Genomic DNA, 18,176 nt, shown 5'->3' with positions numbered 1-18,176 from the left:
GTAAATCATGTTTGGTTATGATTACATTTACAGTCAAACTACACACTTTTTGGGAATGGGCTGTCCATTTTTGAGAGCTATAAATGGTCCACGTTGCATACAATAAATTGACTGTGTTACTTATACAGAAACACGACCTATCTTTTAACAGATGTCTCCAGACAGTCGGTATAAATCTATTGTCACAGTTTTCTTACACCAGAGTACAATAAGTATCCATTATTGTTGTTTCAGAGGGGATTGTCTAAAATTGAGAGAACTGTTGCTGTACCAATATGAACAAAGCAGACAAGTGACTCTGTTACTTTTAAGGTAATGAAACTTAATTTTACTGAACATTTTGCGCAATCCTGGGTGTTTTCTTTTGCATATAAGCAAATTTAATGGAGGACGTTGAGAGGTGGAATTTAGACAAAATTTTAGCTTATATGTATAGAACACAGATAATTAGTCAACATTACACTATGGTATGGTTGCCAAAACTCCATATGTTGCTTAATAATTCTACATTCTTTGAGGCAGTGTTTGAAAGTGCTACCTGTTAGCATGTAGACACCATAAGTTCTCGATGTGAACTCGCTGAATTAAACTTTGTGGCTCTTTTAAAGGGACACTATAGTCACCAGAACAATGACAGTTTATTGACAGTTTATATTACCTTCAGGCTTTTTGCTGTAAACACGGTCTTTTCAGAGAAAATGCAGTGCATACATTACAGCCTAGTGATAACTTCACTGGCCACTCCTCAGATGGCTGTTAGAGATCCTTCCTGGGTCATGGCTGCCTAAAATGCATCCAAACATTCAGTGTCGCCACCCTCTGCATGCAGACACTGAACTTTCCTCATAGAGATTTATTGATTCAATTCATCTCTATGAGAAGATGCTGATTGGCCAGGGCTGTGTTTGAATCATGCTGGCTCTGCCCCTGATTTGCCTCCTTGTCAGTCTCAGCCAATCCTATGGGGAAGCATTGTGATTGGATCAGGCTACCACTTCTGATGATGTCAGCAGACAGCTTGTTTTTCTGAGTCGAACAGCATGCAGATCTACAGCTTCTGGCTTGAATACAGTAAGATTTTGCTATATTTATGGAGGTATGAGGGGCCCAGGGGGACTAGATAGTGGTTTTAACACTATAGGATCAGGAATACATGTTTGTGTTCCTGACCCTATAGTGATCCTTTAACATGCAGAATTAATAAACATCTACAAAACTGCCAATACATATTGGCAAGCCAAGAAGCAACTTCTCTCCTTCTCCTACAATATCATAGTTTGGTTAGTGCAGATCTACATTCTCATTGAGCCCACTCAATTAATCATATATAAGTAAAAACATGTTTAACCTTATTTTGTTAATAAGAAACATTTAGGAGTGGGACAGCTACAGGTGACACTTCCATAAGCAGGGAGGGCAAAATCTGAGGGCAACATAAGGAGACAGCTGGGAGCACACAGTGGGAGAGAGAGGTGATCAATCTTCGATTTGCAGGCTCTCCACCTGCAGTGGGGAAGATTGACATGTTTGTCACCAGCATGCTGTGTACGTTGATGACAGATGCAAAATATGCACAGAAATGACATTGGCAGCCCAGAACAGAGTTTTGGGCTGCCAATAACACATTTGTTGGGGGTGCAACTAGCCCCAACACAAAATGACAAATATCTCAGTAAGTACAGTGTTTCAAGCAGAAACACTACACATACTCACCACATATTCACTCCTACCACCATGACAACATCAAATCACCGAAGTGGTCATGGTGGTTGGAGAAATCCTTTAAATCACAGCCTTGTGTTCTATTCATTTTTATTTTTTTATTGAAACTGCTTCAACTTTCTTCAGTCAGTAATCTACTGGAAGGTGTTGGTCACATATTCTCTCTCCTTTCTCTCCAAGGTGTACATGTTAAGGTATTCAAGCCTTCCTTCTTCATTGACCATCAAGTTAATTAAAGATTGATTAATACAGCCTCTATTAGAAGATTATGGGATTTTCCTATTGCTATCCCTAGTGACACCGAACAGTTTCCAAGTTTGTTCTGAATTTAAAAACCTATGTGACACTCTTATTAGATTTTTTTTCAATCAGTTGATCTATTAAACAAAAGTGAAATCAGCTTAAGTAAGACCTAAGACATTACACAGTTTACTTTCTGCCTGTCTTCATTTTGCTTTTCATGGAAGACCAACGAGTTTGGAGGTAAGCTTTGGATAACCTCATACAGTGTGAAGATGCTAAATGATATTTGTTCATAAGGCGAAATAAGACCGTTTTCATAGAGGCATGCAAAGGCAATGACTGGAGGAGAGCCAGTTCCACCCAATTCACCTGAAGAAAGTTCCAAGTATGCCAGATCTGAATAAGCACTGGGTCCCTCATAAATAACCCAAGGGCCTGCCCAGCTGTCAGCATCACGAGGATATGGGCTAAGGTAAACTCCCAGATTTACCCTTGACTGAGAACTTGTGGGATGGGAGTAGAGTACCCAGGTAGGAGTCTGGAATTTCTGATCTGTACAAAAAGTCTCTTTCTGCTTCTGGAGGAATTCTAACTCCACAAAGGTTGATGATTCAGAACACAGAAGAGCCTGATTGCCACCATTACAAGCTTGCTCCATACCAAGACATTGCTTGTGAAACATTAAGTTACTGACACTGCTGTATTGATTGGACAAAAGTACATTTTCTCCAAACCTTTTAGGTTGTTTGACATGATGCTTTTTCTTGCAACAGTGTTGCATTTCTGAAGCTTTATTACTCTTTAAACCTCCTAGTATGAGTTTATTTGTATTAAATCTGGAGTATAAACTTAGTGGAGCAGGAAAACCAATGACACTTCCATGGCACCCATTGGGCGTCTCCACCAACTTCTCAATTAGTTGCCCTGGCTGGAACACTATGCCCTCATCAGAGCTCAAAGCATGTACTCGAAAGCCCAGTGGGCTCCTGGCATTGCAGTACAAAACATTATTCCCATCTTCCTCATCCACTGACACCAACTGGCACTCCACCGTCTGCAGATTTGGGACAAGCTCTCCCAACTTCCAATTTTTGCCATGATCATCACTGCGAAAGGCAAAGGCTCGTGGAGTGGTACGGCAAAGTATTCCAAAGCAGTCTCTGCATTCGATGTGGTAGGTGTAAGCAGGAACAAGTAGTCGACCGGATTTTAGTTGTATGCCGTGACCAGGTCCTAAAGCAAATGTTGCCCACTCTGAAAAAAGTTACAGAAAGAAACATGAATTATAATTCTGTCTTTTGCCCACACTAAAACTTTATTTTGGTATTTCCCAGTGTTTTTTATTAAATCACACAATACAAGATATAATTTTAAATAGAGAACACTCTCGAAGGCTTAAACATAAAATAAAGTTACAAAACTAATTTTCTTTGTAGTCTTTAAATAAGCTGATGTAAGCTATTCGTAAACCCTCCATATTTAAAATGAACTGCTGATTCCTAAAAAGAAGATATGTTGTAGAAGATATGTTCTATTTCAAGGATGGCTCTAGACTTTGTAAGACCAGATACAAACTGCTGCACAGACATACACTCACACAGTGATTCTCAATGTTAGACACACTGAAAAAAATACACACATGCCTTACAGCCATGCACAGGCAAACATACACACACACACTTCTAGGCATACACACACTAACAGACACACATACTAATAGACACACACACACTGACAGCCACACAGAAACAGTCAGCATCGATGGCGTGCTGTACTCAGGGTACTGTGATGGGCAGTTTCTGTCTTCTCGCATGGCCTCCTCTGAGCACTAGGAGGAATAGATCGGACATCACTTGATTCCAGTGTTGCCATGCATATGGAGAGGCTGTATCTTGTAAGGCAAGCATGTCAAACTCAAAGGCTAGCACAGTCTAATTTATAGTTATATTTCCCTCTGTATAATATTGTAAAGTGCTGTAGAATAAGTTGGCGCTATATAAATACCAAAAATAATAATTATAAAACCTCCTGACGGTGGCCCTGCTGCTCTGGAATTCTCTGCTTACAGGAAGTGTCTCCCTCTCTCGTCTGAGCTCCCCCTATCACATCTCAATCTCCCAGCTCCATCTTCCTCTCTCCCCTTCATCAACCTCTCACTCCTCTCCATATCTCCCAGTATGCTGGTGCTTCCTTTACCTCCCCCAAATCTGTGGTAGTGTGAAGAGTGGCTGGACACTGTTGCTCCTCACACCTCCTATTTGTGAGCAGCCCTCTAGTCATTGCCCTCTGCTGCCGCATGTTGCAGGCCCTGTTCTCCAGTTAGGAGAATTAGTTGACTGCCTATGCTAATAACAGGTTCCAGTAAGCACTTATCATAGCTTGTTTAAGGACTACAAAAGACATTCATTTTGTGACTTTTATTTATATTTGATCTCTTGGTTCTCTATTTTTTTAAATAAAATTTTGTATGTTACACAAGAGATATGTGAGTTTTTCTTATGAGGGAGTCTATTTGTACTGATATTTTCCCATTTTTGCTGTAACTTTATTTAATCCAGTCAATATCTACTTGTTTGCCAACTACAAAATGATGGATTTAATTGAATTTAAGACATATAAAGTAGGTAAAAGGGGAAGTACCATTTTACTCTAGAATCTTGACTGGTAAAACCCTTACCTCTTGCAATGTGTATACTGTGACATTTCATGATATGAGGGAATCATGGTGATGCAAAAACATGTTGTTAGCAAACTTAAACTAGCACGTAAGGCTATAAACTTCAACACACACGTACGAAACATGTTATACAGGTTTATTTTGTGTTCAGTATTTCTTAGTATTTCTAATAACTTAAAATGAGCACAAACAGTCAAAGCTTCTAACCGTTATCTCACCACCACCAAAATTTATTTCACGTGGATGCATATAGCACCTGTATCAGTGGTTGCTAGTGAAGTTGAAAGCTGATGTGCTAAATAACTCAGGGCCATACCATCGACCACCACCACATCACCTTCGGACACAAAACCCAGGCAGGAGAAGACAATAAGTGAATCCCCCAATCCCTTAGCCAACCAACTGTGGTCTAGAATTAAGAAACACTCTCCTCATCAGGCCGACCCTAACTAAGGTAACACATATTTATAACTGAAACCAAAGAACTCTTCGAGGGGGGACTACTTTAAACAGAGGTCAAACCAACTCAACAGATCACAAAATATCCTAACTAAAATGTCTTGTAGAAATGTCTTTACCATAAGTGAACTTAGTATTACGGGACACTACACATGTACACTCTGAAACTAATCACTGTATAGACATGATCCTATTGCTGTCCGAGGCCATCTAATGGTCATGCCCATACAGGTGAGCTGTGCACTCGGAGCCTGTACTACACTGTAACAAACCTTTATGCTTCACTCTAAACCATCTTTGTATATGTATATACTGACTTTTAATTCAAAATAAAAATAAAGAATTTTGAAATAAAAAAGCTGATGTGACTCTAGGGACTCTACCCCTGGAATTTGATTCTGTCCCATGACTTGCTGGATTCTGCACACATCAGCCCACATGCACCCAGGGCTGGACTGGCCCACCGGGATAACAGAAAATTTTGCGGTGGGCTGTGGCACCTGGGGCCAGGCAGACAGCCCAAATCATCAGGCTAATGTAATTTAAGTATTTTAGCCTTGGATTGTGCTAGCCTGTGTCAGTACGAGGATAGTAAAGAGGGAGGAGCTGGGGGCTGGTGCATCCGCAATTAGGCAACTGGCGGTCGGAGGGAGACCTGTCAGTCTCCCTTCAAAATGTATATACATTTTGACCGCGTGCCCCGCCCCTGCATGTAAGCACCACTTCTTAAACAGAAACCCCGCCCCCACACAAAGCTTCGCCCCGTTCACATGTTGCTGACCTCTCTGGAAGAAAGAGGCCACAAAATGTCAACTTCATTTGCCAGGGCCAGGTAAGCTTCAGCCATGTCAGTGATTGTGTGTGTATGCCTGCTAGTGAGTGAGCTTGTGTGTGTGTGTGCCTGCTCCCGAGTGAGCTTGTGTGTGTATGTGTGTGTATGTGTGTGCCTGCTCCTGAGTGTGCTTGTGTGTGTGTGGCTGCTAGTGAGTGAGTTTGTCTGTGTGTGTGTTGCTACTAGTGAGTGAGCTTGTATGTGTGCGTGCCTGCTAGTGAGTGAGCTTGTGTGTGTGTGCCTTCTCCTGAGTGAGCTTGTGTGTGTGGCTGCTAGTGAGCGAGATTGTATGTGTTTGTGTCAGTGGGCTTGTCTGTGGTGAGCATGTGTATGACAGTGAGCTTGTCTGTAGTGAGCGTGTGTGCATCAGTGAGCTTGTATGTAGTGAGTGTGTGTACCAGTGAACTTGTCTGTAGGGAGCATGCGTGTGTCAGTGAGTTTTTCTGTAGGGACCATGTGTGCTTCAGTGAGCTTGTCTGTAGTGAGCATGTGTGCGTCAGTGAGCTCCTCTGTAGAGAGCATGTATGCATCAGTGTGCTTGTCTGTAGTGAGTATGTAGATGTCAGTGAACATGTGTGTGTGGGTGTCAGTGAGCTTGTCTGTAGGGAGGATGTGTGTCAGTGAGTTTAACTGTAGGGAGCATGTGTGCTTCAGTGAGCTTGTCTGTAGTGAGCATGTGTGTATCAGCGTGGGTGTCAGTGAGCATGTGTGTAGGTATGACAGTGAGCTTGTCTGTAGTAAGCTTGTGTGTGTGCCAATAAGCTTGTCTGTGTGTGTCAGTCAGATTGTCTGTCAGTGGGCCTATTTGTGTGCATCATTGAGCTTGTGTTTTTATATCAATGAGTGTATGTATATCAATAAGATTGTCTGTCTGTGAGCCTGTGCCTCAATGAGCTTGTGACAGTGAGATTGTCTGTGTCTGCATGTGGGTATGCTTACTATACAGTTAAATGTTTTACTTTGAAAGAACCAATACTTTAAATTAGAAAAATAAATATACCAATATTATATAAGGCTATGTTGTGACAAAAGCAACTTCGCCACTGGGTCTTGGAGGGGACTACTTGCCACACTTTTGCCCTGTGACTATAGCCCCTTTAATTTATTTTGTCTGAGAGATCCTAATTGTGCCTATTGGGACTTGGCACAATGTACTTTAACTTTTGAAGTAGTCGAAGTGGCACCTTGGATACAGCACTAGTGTTGAAGTAGTCGAAGTGGCCACCATTCGACATTCGAACATGTGGCGGTGGCCATTTTATTCGGTCAAACGGGGTTCAGCTGTGTTTTGTCGTCGAGTTCATGGAACTCAAATCAGACACGCGACGGCACGAACACCGCTCAAAACTTACCTTCCAGGAAACTTCGACTATTCGAACAGGAGACGAACGGCATTCGGTGAGTTGAATTCCACGAACAAGAGACACACACAGACTATGTGCATTCACAGTTCCGTTTGGTAATTCGAATGGTACTTTGACTTTTTGAAATAGACCGGCCGCATAGCCTAATTCTCTGGAACTGTTTTGGGCATGAAAACATGGGTGCGGTCGGTCAAAAGAGACTTCCAGGAATTTCCTGAACCCTTGCTCTGATCTGGGTGATTTTTGGATATTTTGTTCACCCATTTCAAAGGGTGTACCTTAAAACTAATATTCTCTTTCTAGAGGTACCGGTAATTCTGTATATACCTTTAAATATAAAATAAAAAATACACAACATAGTGAAAACTGTATATAAGAAAGGAAGTGTGAAAAAAGTGCCAAATGTCGACTCACAATTTTCTGAGCTAAAAAACAACTTAGCTCAGGTTCTTGCGCCTTAGAGTCTGTTAAGGCGACCCTCTCCCTCCTTTACATCCAAACTTTCTTAGGGTTTTATCTGTTCCTCCAGGATGCGTTTTGCCAATGGGCTTCCTCAGCTGGAAAAAATTCTAAATTGGCGAAATGCACTCACAGGACTTTGTAAATAAATATTGAAGTTTTATTGTGCAATTATACACTACAAAACGTGTCGATGTTTCAGTCCTCTATGAGACTTTTCTAAAGACCTTGAGACGAAAATTTCCATAGAGGACTGAAAATTCCACACATGTATAATTCCACAATAAAAAATCCAAAATAAAGCAATAAAAAAAGATTTATTTACAAATTCCTGTGACTGCACTTTCCTTGATACCTATATTTTGGCATAAGTGATTTGCACCCAGACTGTCACGTATTCATCCGCTATAAAAATGTGATTAATGGAATTTACTGTTCAGACAGGAAAGGTTGTGCCGAGCAACATTACTGTCTTTACAGGAAAAGTTGTGCAGAGCAGCAATCTATCTACAGGAGGTGAGCAGCAATCTATCCTCAGGTGCTGAGCAGCAATCTATCTACAGGAGGTGAGCAGCAATCATAGTAACTACCTAGTAACTGCCTTTGGGGTCAAAGGCTGGTTACAACCAATCAGATCCACAGGCCCAGTTTTTCTCTTGCTCAGTGCCCTGTTGTGGTTTCCCTTGTGATTGTCCGAGAGCGCGTTATTGATTCTGGTTATTCTGGTAATTTGACTTTGGCGTTGATTTTGACTTCCCTGTTTTCTGGCATCCCTGACCCCTGGCTTTTCCTTATCGCTGTGTCTATTTCTGTGTCCCTTGACCTCGGCTATTCCTGACTGTTCTTTGCAAAGATCTCCCTCACCGGCCCACAGGCACTGAGATGCGGCCGGTGCTCGGGTAGCGCTGGCCCTGCAAGGGCTGGCAGGGGAGATCCTGTGATCTCCCCTGCCGGCCTCGGCCCACGGCCATCGCGCCCACCGGGCCTGCCCCTCATACACAGCACCCCCAGACACACACAGCTCCCAGACACACACAGCACCCCCAGACACACACAGCACCCAGACACACACAGCACCCCCAGACACACACAGCATCCCCCAGACACACACAGCATCCCCCAGACACACACAGCACCCTCAGACACACACAGCACCCTCAGACACACAGCACCCTCAGATGCACTCAGCACCCTCAGATGCACACAACACCCTCAGACAGACACAGTTCCCTCAGACAGACAGCACCCTCGCTCACACAGCACACACCCACACATGTACAGCACACATATATATATATATATATATATATATATTACAATTACACTACAGCACCCCTCACACTGCACCACTACACACATTACGCTCCAGATACATGCTAGATCCCTTACCCTATATGCACTCTTAATCCTCTACACACACACACACACACACACACAATCTTCTATACACACTCTGGGTCCTTTATACACTAGATCTCCTACACACACACTGCAACACCTACACACACACTACATTCCTTGTCAGCAAACACATACAACATTCTCTAAACACACCCTCTCTACAACCCCTACACACACTACGTCACCTATACACACACACTACAGCCCGTATGCACACACTCGCTACATCCCCTATAACACTATGCCCCCTATACACACACTCTTCACAGCCCCTAGCCACACATATTACACCACAAACACAAATGAAATTGACCTATTTACACAATACCACACCACACTCTACACACACGCAATCCCTCAAGCAGGCTCCAAACACATGCACCATACACTTTCCTGGCCCTTTTGTCTTCTGGTATCCCATTTGTGGAGACACCAGAGACAATTTAAAAGCAAACACAGCGCAAGCATGTTATTAAATTTGCTTGCGCTGCGCAGAACAAATACAGGGCCTTTTTTTTAATGCCAGAGCTCTTCGGCGGGCCTCTGCGCATTGAACCAATATGCTCACTTTGAGAGGGGGCCTGCTTGTCATTAGTGATGACAAAACACACCCTCTCTGGCCCTGCCCCCTTCTTAGGGGGCCGCTCTGTTTGAAAAATGCCCGGGCCGAATTTTTTTCCCAGTCCGGCCCTGGTGTGGGGGTATTAGGCTGCTTTGTCACTGTTATTGCTATTGTATTGATTTAAATTTTTATGGTCCCTGAGGAAGTTCCAGTACTGGGAACGAAACGCATAGGACCTTTGTTTTTTAACTTCATTATTTATGGGTGACTGTTCACCTATTAATAAAGCAGCTGATTTTTTACATCTCAATCTATTGAAGTCCTGTCTTACATCTACTACATTGGACCAACAGAAGGGATCAATAGCCCCTCAATAACATCAGGGGAGGCACCTTTGAGTGCAGTAACCATCTTTATCTTGTGAGTGTACTCTATTGAGCGCATATCTGTTCATAATAACTGTATTACACTATATATCTTATTTTGTTCCTTATTTAGATTTTACAGCCGTATCCCAAATGTTTCTGGTTTCTATATATTTCGCTATGTAAAGGTAATTTTTTCTGGGTAATGACCTGGGGAGGCTGTTCCATTTATTTTTAAGATAAGTATATTTTATGCTTAGTATCCACTAAACACATTCACACTGTGGTGATACTTTTTTCTGTTTATCTACCTTACCTACCTTATGTTCCACATGATGAAATTTGAGATCTATTCACCTTTTATGGACTTGCCTATAACCTCTACAGTCAGGTCCGTGACGTTGCTCCAGCTTTTTCCATGGTCTAAGCTTGTAACGTAGCACAGGCGAGCGAGGTTGCGCCCTGTGGTGATCTGGTAGGATTCCGTAGTCCTGCCCAGGACTGCAATGAAGAAAAGGAAGAGTTGCCCAGTGAAATCATCATAGATTGGGCAAGGGTTCATGGAACGATGGCCTGGCAGATGTGCTCTCTCCACTGCTCGCATATCCTCCCACTGCCAGAAATACAATATACTTTATAATATTTTTTAATATGGCCATATAATTACAACAATCAACTCAATATGATGAGAGCAAAAAATAAAGAGAGAATACAAAATTCTAAAGATGGAATATATTTTCTGCAAGTATTTTGTTTGTTTTATGAAGTAAGTAATTTTAAGTTAAATTAGAATGGACTATTACTCTTGGCCAGATGAATGGATGCATGGGCATAATGGATATGGCTACAATGCCATATATACATATTCATTTGGTAGTAATTGAACGTAAATTTGAACGTCCCAGCACTTTTCATGATAACTGCAATATAAAAAGACTAAGAGGTCATCCTGACATGAAATTATAAAACAAAGTGTCAAGGCTGATCCATTGGCGTCAAATGGATAGTAGAGTGCCAGGAATACAAAGCTGTGTTCCTCGCACTATTTTGATCTTTCCCCTGTTAAGAAGATAGCTCCCTTGCGGCGTCGGGGGCAGTGCTATACTGTGTATATCACATACATTTTATATACAGGTATCACATGCATTCTGTATACACGCAGCATGTACATTATGTTTAGATGCAGCATATACATTCCATATACATGCAGCTATATGTGGGATTGCCATACCAAAATAGTGAGCTATCAACTAAACACAGCTTCCTACCCTTAAATATGGCAATCACATATATGTGTATAGAATGTATGTACTACATGTATGCAGAATGTAAGGGAGCTATTTACTAAACAGTTGAAAGATCAAAATTAAGAAAAGTCCTTCTAATGCTATAGGGCCCTTGTCACCATTTACGTGACTAGGCTCCTCCCCCCAAGTGTTAAAATTCTCCTCGACAGTTAACTTACCTTGCATCCCACACAGCGCTGCCCATAGCACCCAGAATCTCAATTAAATTCTCTGGGTGCCTATAGTTATCCTTTAGGAATAAAAGCACTTTTTAAAATGTAGCTTTTTTTGAGTTGCTTAGTAGAATCCTAAGTAAGGATGCCAAATTAAACAGGCTATCTACCAAACAGCTGAAAAAGCAAAATTAAGATGAGCCCTTTTATTAATTTTGCTCTTACAGTTTCTTAGTAGATAAGTCCCTAATTTGATATCCTTATTGAAACAAATACTTTGTTTTGATTCGAAATTCGATTTGGAATGAAACAAATTGCTCATGTCTACTTTTAATAGATATTGGGAATCAGTCAGAACATCTCAGCTACTATTTTATCTACCATATGAGGAATGCTTTAACACTTGCATCACTGAAGTGTTTGGAGTCCAAACCCTCCTCTTACTTCCACTGACCTCCACATAGTTACGGTAGAACTTTCCACGTCTTAACACCAGCAGGTTAGCGTGGGCATCATCTGCACTCAGCCTCTCTTCAGCAAATGCCAACATGGTGGCCCAGCGTGGAATATAGAGCAGGGCTGGAACACGATATGTTACACCATTCTTCTCCTTCTCAAAAAGCACAGTACGAGCAGGAACATGGCGAGACCCCATGTCCTACAGGACTTGTTGGACAACAAATAAGAACAGCCTGCAGACACAAATATAAAAAAAACTGCCTCATTACTCTTCTATCTGGCCATGGTTTTACAATTTATCAAAACAAAGTAACCGGAGGTATAACTAGAAACCACCGTACCCTGGTGCAAAAATTGCTCTGTCCCCGCTCCCCATGTCTCTCATTCCCACCCATCTCTTCCATGTGTCTAATTCTCCTCCCCAGCCCCTCCATGTGTCTCATTCTCCCCCCAACTCCTCCATGTGTCTCAATTCCCCCCAGCATCTCCACATGTCTCATTCTCCTCCACAGCTCCTTCACGTGTCTCAACCCCTCCATGTGTCTCATTCTCCCCCCCAACTCCTCCATGTGTCTCAATTCCCCCCAGCATCTCCACGTGTCTCATTCTCCTCCACAGCTCCTTCACGTGTCTCAACCCCTCCATGTGTCTCATTCTCCCCCCAACTCCTCCATGTGTCTCAATTCCTCCCAGCATCTCCATGTGTCTCTTTTACCACTTCCATGTGTCTGAAATCCCCCCAGCCCTTCCATGTGTCTCATTCCCCCCTTACATGTGTCTCAATTCCCCCCATCCATTCCAAGTCACCCCTCCATGTTTTGGGCCCCCTGAAGTGACGTGCAGCTGCGACCCCCGTTTCCGTGATAGTTGTGCCACTGAAAGTAACTAAATAAAAAAAACACAGCAGTCAGCAGGGACATTACATTTGTTAAAAAAATGCAGACATGTATTGCTGACACTATAGTCCTGAAGTGGCTGTATACTCACTTTTTCTCCCACATCTCGCTAGTCTTGCCTCAATAGTTGAGATAATCAATCGTGATCTTAGTCAATACAATGCATTGCCATAAGAAAGCATTGGGAGGCTATTGCACGTGTGCTGCAAAATGCTGTTCTGCGCCATTCAGCATCTACTCACAGAGTATCTCTGTGAGGAACGTTCAGAATCTCCATGCACGGTGTAGAGATGTTAACGTAGGTGCTGCACACTGTGCAACACTGAAATAGGAAGCACCTCTAGAGGCAGTCTGAGTGGTGTTACTAGGCGCCAATGTAAACACTGCTGTTTAAATTGAAAAGCCTGAAGGGACAGACTATAGATATCAGAAAATCAACATTAAGGTATAGTAGTTTTGGTGACTATAGTGTCCATTTAAATCACTAAAGTGAGAATTCAAATTGAAAGCAAAGTGAGATTGGCAGGGACGTTTTAGCCGCGAGGCAAACAAGGCATTTGCCTTGGACGGCATTTTCCAGGGGGCGGCAAAAAAAGCCTCCCCCAAATGCCCAAGGCAAATGTCTTGTTAGCCTTGCGGCTAACAGACATGCTGGCGGGCTGCTGGGCGGTCGGGCGGCACTGGCGGGCGGCGCTGGCGAGGGAGCACTTCCTCTGAGGTGTCTGCTCAGCTCCCTCGCGCGCCGCAGAGTGAGGCTGGGAGCCGGAATATGACGTCATATTCCGGCTCTGCCTCCCAGCCTCACTCTGCGGTGTGCGAGGGAGCTGAGCAGACAGCTCAGAGGAAGTGCTCCCTCGCCAGCCGCCCGCCAGCGCCCCCCCCGACCGCCCAGCAGCCACTGGACCACCAGGGAGAAAGATGACCCCCCCCAGCATTCCCAAAGGTAAGGAGGCTGGGGGGGGTTAAAGTAAAAAAAAAAAGTGTTAGTGAGTGTGAGTGTGTGTGTGTGTGTCTGTTAGTGAGTGTGAGTGTGTGTGTGTCTGTTAGTGTTTCTGTTAGTGTGTGTCTGTTAGTGTGTGTCTGTTAGTGTGTGTATGTGTGTGTGCGTGTCTGTTAGTGTGTGTGTCTGTTAGTGTGTGTGTGTTTCTGCTAGTGTATGCGTATCTGTCAGTGAATGTGTGTGTGTGTATTTAGAAGGCGGGGCGGGGGGAAGGGGTGGCGTGGGGGGGGAGAGGGGGGCGCCTGAGTTTTGTCCTGCCTAGGGCAGCACAAAACCAGGATACACCACTGGAGATTGGGCTAGTTAGAGCAGTGGCATTGTTACTTCCTTATATCTGTAAAACCTAGGTTTGAATGTCCTTGGATAAGAGACCCTTTCTGTTACTGTAAAGTACTTTGTAATATGTCAATGCTATATAAATGATAACACTACTTTCCAATTTAAGTCTAGAGTAGCCAATCTGTTGTAGTGACCATAGCTGACAAATAATTTTTCCAGTCCCGCTATTTTGTCCTTAAATGTGAAATTCACTTTGAATTCTCACTTTCGGCTTAATGGGACACTCCAGGCACCAAAACAACGTCACAATTATAAAGTTGTTATGGTGCCAAAAGGCCCCTTGAGGCACTCTTACTTCAAGAATGGTTTAACCCTTAAGTTGCCTTGAGAGCCAATCTCTTCTCCTCCCCTGGTGGCGTTTGCCTTCTAAATTGTCACTTACAGGAAGTGGAGTGCAGCCGGGCAGAGCGGCCACTGATTGATTGAGAGCAGTCTCCTTACATTCTTAGACAATCTGGAACATACATGCTCTGCGAATAGTGAGAGTTATGTTCCCTTGCATCAGCTAGAATTTACAGAAGCCACCATTAACTCTTTCTCTACCATTACAGAGGGAAAGGAACTGCATAAAGAACTGCACCTGCAAACAGGAACTACTGTATGGGATTGTAATTCCTACTAATCTCAATGTTCCGTTGATGTTATAAGATTAAAGGGATTTTAGCCCTAATGCTAAATCTACACTTAGCCCTAATCCACTCCACTAAACACTCAATTTAAACACTTTAGGTAAATACATTGCCACCTTGTGGTTCTGCCAACATGTATAAACTTTTTAGCCAGTGGTTTATTACATCTTCAAAACCCTTGTATGGCATTATTTGTTCATGATATACACTTGAATCTTATGTTTCCTCCATATAAATTAAATACAATAAAAAATATGCGAGGCACTAAATGTGCACAATTGCCTTGCATAATGCATCATTCAAAAACATATCCTGCAAAATAAAAAAAACTCTGGCATCATTGCTTAATCCCCTTTAATGCCACTTTCAATAGAAGTCCTCTGGAGACATCATTATAAAGCCATAGATTATTTTCCGCAAATATTCACTTTAGCATTATGTATCTTTTATATTATATGAATTTATTTTGGTGTTAGGCTTCTTTTAATCATCATCACCATCCATCATGGCAGCAGCATGCTACCCATAATTAATCTCCTCCACTACCGTTGGTGATTTGCTGGGAGATGACCTGGGGTGCGAGAAATGAACAGCTTGTGTCTCCCCAGTACTCCTCATGGCATACCAGTAAACGGAGAGCAGCTGTTCTCTAGGAGTATCACATTCTATAATCGCAGGCTGGCAAGGCATATATTTTAAATGTTTCGCAGTAATTAACTAACTACTTATCAAAATCAAATAGTTATCGATCATTCTATCACACTGTAAAGACGCCCAAAACTCAGGTTGCATGTACACTTGTGCACACTCATTCATTGAACAAGCACAGTATCCCACAGCCGGTTATTAAAAAAAATGTCTATATGCATGTTCTCATATCTCCGGGAGATATCCTTACACTGCTCTGCTCTGCTCTGCTCCCAACCTCAACCATCACATGTCCTTCTTAGATCCAAGCCTTTTTTCCATTCCAGTAAGTCAATGAATGAACATATAATTTTCAATAGTGGAATCCTGTTACCTGTGGACAGTGATCCTTGAACTCCGATTTCTTCAAATACTGCGTTCTGTAGGTTTACCATGCCTCTCTTTATCCTGGTTCTGATAGGTTCTTTCATCTTCTAGGGTTTTCTACCTACAAACTTTGATGTGATCACATGCGCTGACACACAAAGGACATGACAAGTGACCCAGAAAATCACTCCCAGTCAGCATACAGCGGGTGTTTTTTTCCCTGTTAAATCCTGGTTTTAAAAAAAGCCCTATTGCCCGCTGGTTGTAAAGTTACTGAAAGCGTGTTAGTTTTGCTTGGAATTTTATTGCCCAGATTTACAATAGAGCAGTGACACAGAGGAATGCAAAAGAACATACATATGGACACAATCGTTAAGAAACATTTTTCAAAAGCGATTGTTCCTACAAATATTCTTGTACACACACAATATAGATTTTATTAAGACAGAGGCTTGTATTATAAATTATTCTCCTTCTACCACTCCATAACAGGAAACGCATGGGAATTAGACTAGATAGAATGAGTTAGAAACAAACAAACTTGACATCTATAGAATGTGTATTAATCAGTACCGTACGTAGTTTATATAGCACTAATCTGCTAGCAATATTCTTATTTCATGGTTGCAATAGAATGCGCTAATTATGTTGGGAGTTAACAACTTGAACTTTTTTATAAACTGCAATAATTACCTTGCAGGGTTATCTCCTCCTCTAGTGGCTGTCTACTAGACAGCCACTAGAGGGCACTTCCTGGTCCATAGCACAGAAAACCTATGCTATAGCGTCGCTGGACGTCCTCACGCTGTGTGAGGACCTCCAGCGTCGCTCAATTCCCCACAGGAAAGCATTGAAAGCATTAAAAGCGGCATTGCCGCGCATGCGCATTAGGTCTCCTCAACCGGGGGGGGGGCGGGATCAGTCTCGCCAACCGGCTGATGTAAGGAAGAGGAGGAGCGGCGACGAGCAGAAACCACCACCAAGGGACATCGGCGGGGGTCTCAGGTAAGTGACTGAAGGGGTTTTCACCCCTTCAGCAACCGGGGATGGGTGGTGGGAGGGAGAGGTGACCTGCAGTGCCAGGAAAACGGATTGTTTTCCTGGCACTGGAGTGTCCCTTTAATGAAGATGATAAAACATCCATAAAAAAAAAAAAATCAAACTGCATGAATGCAAAGTGGACTTATTTTAAGTCTTTTAAATGGAAAAAAACAGTAATTACAATTATTGAGGGTAGTTAGCGGGGTAGATGGTTAGGATAATACCAATCTCATGCCTTTAATAAAATCTACTTTTATTTACAACATGGCTGGGGACATGTTACATTTTAGGACAGATAGGAGATTTGTATCATGCATGTTTAAAGTTGAACGCACAATGTATATAATCACAACAATTACAGACACATGTTTATTGGATGTAGAATAGAAATTCGTAAAAAGATACAGTCCGAGGACCAATATGTGGCTTGGAAAATATCCACAACAGGAAGCCAAGAAGAAGAAACAAGACTGATAAAATGTAACTTTTATTATTTATTTTAAAATGTTTTCAGAATGTGGAACTCAAAATAAACCATAAACCTACAAGATAATGCAATTATTTTTTTAGACAAAATTCTAATAAAACTAGATAGTTTCAAGTGAGCATATTTTTTTCTCTTTAAATTCTTCTTAGTAGTTTCCAATAATAACATTGTCAGTAACACGCACAATCACCAGTAGGTGGCAGTGGTATACTGCCTAGATTGGACTAGTTTAGCAAGTTATGGTTAAAAGGATAGAAGAAAAACAGAGAATGAAATTGTTAAAGTATAAAAACGAAATTTTGAGAGAAATCACAATATGAATGAAATTAAAATATTAAAAAGCGGGGAAGAACAAAGATTGAGCAGATATGCTAAACCAGCTATGGACCCCCACTCCCAGCACATGATAGGGCAGAAATGTCTTAGATTAGGGCAGAATTGTTGCAGACCATGTACACCTTCTTATAGCAATGGTGTTCCCTGATGGCAGATTAATGCACCCTGCCACACAGAAAAATTGTTCAGGAATGATTTGAAAAAGATGATAAAGAATGTTAACAAATGTATTGCGGCCTCCAAATATAACATGTTTGTCCAATCAGGCTCCTACATCACATGCACATCATAACCACACTATCTTAAAAAATAAGTTTTTCCATGGTTTTACGGTGCAACAGTGCAAAGGTGATGTTTGTAACTCTGTTAATGTCCTTACCAGAGGCGGCTCTCTAATTAGGCGGTTTAGGCGGCCGCCTAAGGCCTTGCGCT

The 18,176-nt window shown here is 42.2% G+C and overlaps 1 protein-coding gene across 1 annotated transcript; it reads right to left on the bottom strand.

The window, feature by feature from the left end:
- Nucleotides 1-1,973: 1,973 nt before the first annotated feature.
- LOC134585502 (sialidase-4-like) lies at nt 1,974-12,223 on the bottom strand. Its single transcript, XM_063440926.1, has 5 exons — nt 11,998-12,223; nt 10,442-10,697; nt 4,217-4,219; nt 2,662-3,219; nt 1,974-2,553 (listed from the first exon to the last, which is right to left on the bottom strand). The coding sequence occupies exons 1-5, from the start codon at nt 12,196-12,198 to the stop codon at nt 2,135-2,137; spliced, it is 1,437 nt and encodes a 478-aa protein (XP_063296996.1). The 5' UTR covers nt 12,199-12,223; the 3' UTR covers nt 1,974-2,134.
- Between the last annotated feature and the right edge of the window lie 5,953 nt (nt 12,224-18,176).

This window comes from Pelobates fuscus, chromosome 2 (genome assembly GCF_036172605.1).
Source record: "Pelobates fuscus isolate aPelFus1 chromosome 2, aPelFus1.pri, whole genome shotgun sequence".
NCBI classification, from domain to species: domain Eukaryota; kingdom Metazoa; phylum Chordata; class Amphibia; order Anura; family Pelobatidae; genus Pelobates; species Pelobates fuscus.
This window is presented reverse-complemented; position numbering and strand designations above follow the sequence as displayed.

Coding starts and splice junctions, on each gene's coding strand:
- LOC134585502 (XM_063440926.1), bottom strand. CDS start 12,198: ATGGGGTCTCGCCATGTTCCTGCTCGTACTGTGCTTTTTGAGAAGGAG. Junction 10,698..11,997: donor TCTACCGTAACTATGTGGAG/GTCAGTGGAAGT, acceptor TATTTCTGGCAG/TGGGAGGATATGCGAGCAGT. Junction 2,554..2,661: donor TTTGTCCAATCAATACAGCA/GTGTCAGTAACT, acceptor TTGTGGAGTTAG/AATTCCTCCAGAAGCAGAAA.